Consider the following 5626-nt stretch of genomic DNA (forward strand, 5'->3'; position numbering starts at 1 on the left):
ATCAACAGAAAATCGAAGCTGAGCCTAAAGAACAAAATCACGATCTATAACATGATGTTCAAGTCTGTCATCATGTATGCTTCAGGCGTTTGGGGACAAGCGGCTCCGACCAACATCTCCATCTTGGAGACTCTACAAAACAAAATTCTACGGATGATTGTGAATGCTCCGTGGTTCGTGCGGAATGAAGCCATCCGCAGAGATTTGAAGCTGCCTTCCATTCAGCAATCCATTCAGTTGAGGAATCGGCGAGTTTTAGATTATGCTGAAACTCATGAAAATCCTTTAGTCAGGGAAGCTATAGATTACGCTGTAGACGACCCCTCCCGATATAGAAGGCCCCGACACTCTGTCGTATGAGGCCCCTATGTCCTCCGTTAACAGATGAATAATATCTTCATCTATCTCACCCCAGCCAGGTAGGGGTATAAAGCGAAGGGCGGTATGGATGTCTTAGGACTTTCATGCCACCAATTAACACCAGTCATAACCCGTTTGTCTCTCTGACGAACATCAGTTGAAAGGGGAAGGGAGCCAGGCTTCAACCTGCAGGAACTCAAGATGGATTACGTCGTAGGACTACATCATTCTCTCTAGACGCCTAACGAGTGTAGCATCTATCTTCCGAGAATATATTGTCAGTTGTTTTTTTACTATGGCAGACATAGAAAATCAGAATTCTTCGGCTTCGGCTAATTCATCTTCGTCGCCGCAGGCACAGTCTACTGCGAAGAAAGAAAAGAAAGTTAAAAATCCAAGAAGTAAACCTTCTCACCCACCTACGTCGGAAATGGTTAATAACGCTATTAAAGGATTGAAGGAACGGGGTGGTTCCTCTTTACAAGCCATAAAAAAATATATTGCGGCGAATTATAAGGCTGACGCAGAAAAAGTGGCACCTTTCATCAAGAAATATCTTAAATCTGCGGTTGCTTCCGGATCATTAGTACAAACTAAAGGAAAAGGTGCATCGGGGTCGTTCAAATTGGCATCGGCATCTTCTGGTTCGGCAAAACCGTCGGCTACCGAAAAGAAAACGTCCGGTACGGCCGGTGCGAAGGCCAAAAAAACTCCCGTTAAACGCGTAGCTGGTGAAAAAGCTAAAACCGGCAAGAAGGCTGCTGCATCACCGAAAGGTAAGAAAGCCTCTCCGGAAAAGAAAGCGGCTGCCGCAGCCAAGCCTAAAAAGGTAACTGCCGAGGATAAAAAGACCGTCGCTTCTAAGGTTTCGTCCGCGACTTCTGCTAGTAAAACCAAGTCTCCTTCGAAAGCAAAGAAAACTAACAAAGGACCAACAAAAAAGCCGAAAGCACCCAAACCGAAAACCGCGAAAGCGACCCCTGCATCGGCATCTTCTCCGAAAGCCAAAAAAGCTGCCTCTCCAAAAAAGAAGAAGTAAATTCTTCTATCAGTTGACTTCTCTCTCCGGCGACGAAGTCTAAGAAAACAAATGGCCCTTTTCAGGGCCACAATTTTTTTTACAAGAATTCGTATATAATTCAACTGTCCAACAAATATATAAATAAATAGTCAGAACTACCTACCTAGCCTATCCCTATAAACAGAAAAAAAATAGATAAATAATATTTCTTCCGCCGCCGCCGCCGACTATCGAATTGATATGAATCGAATAATTTCGTAAAAGAGTAAAAATTAAAAAATATTGCTCTGTCTTTCTATTTCATTGAAATATGTCTTGTGAACAGTTGACTTATTTTCTGATATTGGGATCGTTTCAGGAAAATGAGTCAAAATCATTTCGAGATTTCCAAACTAAGGGTGTTCCATTTGAGAAATCACTGATTTTTATATCTTCAGAATTACTCATCGACTCCTAATACCTCGTTCATCATTTTGGAAATGTTACTCCTCCTACAAGACGACGGAATGTAATATTTTGATGAATCAATAATAGCTTATGTATTCTATGAGACTTGTTTTCAATTTTATAGGGAAATGGCTCGAGAACCGAATAATACCTACTTTTTCTGTATAAACGATCGAATATCTCGAGAACGATTCATTTTTGGTATAGGGTATATTACAAAAAGTCACTCGAGATTTATGCCAGGTATTCAAAAATATGAATCAGAGGAAATTTACGAAAAGATGGTGATGTTATGAGCGATCTTTCATTCAGTGATCGCTTGTTTTTCGTTATTTATCTCAGCCGTTTCTAAAAATGATCTTTTCGAAAGATTCGTTTCGGAAAGTAAAAAATTTCAGTATTATAATCCATATTTGGATCATACTGAACATGTTCTGCAAACACCCGTGATTTAATATTTACGTGATGCGAGTTATTGAAAATATCATACATTCATTCATTCATTCATTCATATCTATCGATAAACGAATTCTTTCATCAATTGCATTTTGTGGTTCTGAAAAGAACCTTTTTTTTGTATATATTTTCAATATATATTGGGATATATATATATGAAATTAAGCTCGTTCTCCGCGTATTCTCCTTGCTAACTGAATGTCTTTGGGCATAATGGTAACGCGCTTGGCGTGAATGGCGCACAAATTCGTATCTTCGAAGAGTCCTACCAAATACGCCTCGCTAGCTTCTTGCAAAGCCATGACGGCTGAACTTTGGAATCGTAAATCGGTTTTGAAATCTTGAGCGATTTCTCGAACTAAACGTTGAAAGGGTAATTTCCTAATCAACAATTCAGTACTCTTCTGATAACGTCGAATTTCTCGGAGAGCAACAGTACCGGGTCTGTAACGATGAGGTTTTTTAACACCTCCCGTAGCCGGTGCACTTTTGCGAGCTGCTTTAGTAGCTAATTGTTTTCTCGGAGCTTTACCTCCAGTCGATTTACGAGCGGTCTGCTTGGTACGAGCCATTTTCAAAACCTATTGCGAATTGTAACGAACGAAATGTATACCGAACGATAGACGGACAACATATGAACTGAGTCGGCTTATACACGCCAACTATTATATACCATCTAGACGAGACGCCATTGGTCCGATTTCCAGTTGTGGGCGGAGTCATGAAATTTAACAAAACCCGACCGAGTTCGGTGTAGAACTTTAGTCGAAGTCTGTCGTTAGTATCACTAACAGTATTTCATTCGTATCGTGCAGTATATAATTTATTCTTAACATTCGAAATGACTGGTCGTGGCAAGGGAGGTAAAGGTTTAGGAAAAGGAGGAGCGAAACGTCATCGTAAAGTATTGCGTGATAATATCCAAGGAATAACGAAACCTGCCATTAGAAGATTAGCCCGTCGAGGTGGTGTTAAACGTATTTCGGGTTTGATATACGAAGAAACTCGTGGAGTACTCAAAGTATTTCTCGAAAATGTTATCAGAGATGCCGTAACATATACCGAACATGCGAAACGCAAAACCGTCACAGCCATGGATGTTGTATACGCCCTGAAAAGGCAAGGTCGAACCTTGTACGGATTTGGCGGTTGAATTTAATGCCTCCCCCTGTATTGTCCTTACCGTTTCCATAAAAAAAAGGTTCTTTTCAGAACCACAAAAGCTTATGAAATGAATTCGTGTGTATTTTTTATATTTTTGAAGTAAGTCTCAGGTCAAGAAAGTAATACAAATCATGAAATTATGAAACAACAAAATTTAATTGACGCTCCGGAGGGGCGACTTCATTGATGATTCCAGTGGCGCATTTGCTTTTTCAGCTGCAGGAAAACCCGGAAAAACCTGCAGCAGCAGCAAGCACCACATCATGTGAACATCTTGATCTACTAATGTCTTCTCTTTTATAAAACAAAATGTAGGGTATCTCCAGAGACTACAGTAAATTTAGAACATCGCCAGAACACTTAGTGACACGACTATCGTCAAACTTAATCGACCTCTGCCCTCCGGTAGCAAGCAGAATATCGGAAGCGTGAAATAAAAATTTGAATTGGAAATTTTGGCGAAATAACCCGAACGGAAAGTGTAGTGAAAATATAAAAGATAACGGAAAGTGTAGTGAAAATATAAAAGATAACGGAAAGTGTAGTGAACGTTTACCTCTGCCTTCCGCGAACAAGCAGAATATCGGAAGCGTGAAATAAAAATTTGAAATGGAAATTTTGGCGAAATAACCCGAACGGAAAGTGTAGTGAAAATATAAAAGAAAACGGAAAGTGTAGTGAAAATTTAAAAGTAGCGGAAAGTGTAGTGAAAACATAAATATACCGGAAAGTGTAGTGAACGTTTACTTCTGCCTTCCGCGAGCAAGCAGAATATCGGAAGCGTGAAATAAAAATTTGAATTGGAAATTTTGGCGAAATAACCCGAACGGAAAGTGTAGTGAAAATATAAAAGATAACGGAAAGTGTAGTGAAAACATAAATATAACGGAAAGTGTAATGAAAGTTTACCTCTGCCTTCTGGGAGCGAGCAGAATTTCGGAAGCGTGAAGAAAATATTTCAGATGGAAACTTTGGCGAAAATAATCGTGAACGGAAAGTGTGGTGAAAATATAAAAGTATCGGAAAGTGTAGTGAAACATAAATATAACGGAAAGTGTAATGAAAGTTTACCTCTGCCTTCTGGGAGCGAGCAGAATTTCGGAAGCGTGAAGAAAATATTTCAGATGGAAACTTTGGCGAAAATAATCGTGAACGGAAAGTGTGGTGAAAATATAAAAGTATCGGAAAGTGTAGTGAAAACATAAATATAACGGAAAGTGTAATGAAAGTTTACCTCTGCCTTCTGGGAGCAGCAGAATTTCGGAAGCGTGAAGAAAACATTTCAGATGGAAATTTTGGCGAAAATAAATCATGAACGGAAAGTGTGGTGAAAATATAAAAGTATCGGAAAGTGTGGTGAAAATATAAAAGTATCGGAAAGTGTAGTGAAAACATAAATATAACGGAAAGTGTAATGAAAGTTTACCTCTGCCTTCTGGGTGCGAGCAGAATTTCGGAAGCGTGAAGAAAAAATTTCAGATGGAAACTTTGGCGAAAATAATCGTGAACGGAAAGTGTGGTGAAAATATAAAAGTATCGGAAAGTGTAGTGAAAACATAAATATAACGGAAAGTGTAATGAAAGTTTACCTCTGCCTTCCGCGAACAAGCAGAATATCGGAAGCGTGAAATAAAAATTTGAAATGGAAATTTTGGCGAAATAACCCGAACGGAAAGTGTAGTGAAAATATAAAAGATAACGGAAAGTGTAGTGAAAACATAAATATAACGGAAAGTGTAATGAAAGTTTACCTCTGCCTTCTGGGAGCGAGCAGAATTTCGGAAGCGTGAAGAAAAAAATTTCAGACGGAAATTTTGGCGAAAATAATCATGAACGGAAAGTGTGGTGAAAATAACGGAAAGTGTGGTGAAAATATCGGAAAGTATAGTGAAATTTTCGCCAAAATTTCTCTTTGAAAATTTTTTATCACGCTTCCGAAATTCTGTTTGCTCCCATTAATTCAAGTATCGTCTCACCGTCTCAACTCATATGTTGTAATGGCGAGAAAGCGGTATAGGCCTTACACAAATTTTCACTACACTTTCCGATAAACATTGTAATCGAGACGTCCTGTTGTCAGAACGTTATCCTATAATATTTTAATATATCGATCGATATGCGTATTCATGTCTGATACAATATCATATCGACGGATATAAATTATATTGACTAGGACTA

General features: G+C 38.9%; 1 protein-coding gene across 1 annotated transcript; it reads right to left on the reverse strand.

Annotated features, from left to right (window-relative positions):
• Positions 1–2370: 2370 nt before the first annotated feature.
• LOC141482017 (histone H3) lies at positions 2371–2908 on the reverse strand. The gene has a single exon (XM_074174596.1). The coding sequence runs from the start codon at positions 2854–2856 to the stop codon at positions 2446–2448; it is 411 nt and encodes a 136-aa protein (XP_074030697.1). The 5' UTR covers positions 2857–2908; the 3' UTR covers positions 2371–2445.
• Positions 2909–5626: the final 2718 nt, after the last annotated feature.

This window comes from Leptinotarsa decemlineata, unplaced genomic scaffold, assembly GCF_025532065.1.
Source record: "Leptinotarsa decemlineata unplaced genomic scaffold, Ldec_3_MD MMD2_tig00000654_RagTag_RagTag, whole genome shotgun sequence".
Lineage (NCBI taxonomy): Eukaryota > Metazoa > Arthropoda > Insecta > Coleoptera > Chrysomelidae > Leptinotarsa > Leptinotarsa decemlineata.

Bases quoted from the DNA above. Each gene is read 5' to 3' on its own strand.
- LOC141482017 (XM_074174596.1), bottom strand. From the start codon at position 2,856: ATGGCTCGTACCAAGCAGACCGCTCGTAAATCGACTGGAGGTAAAGCT.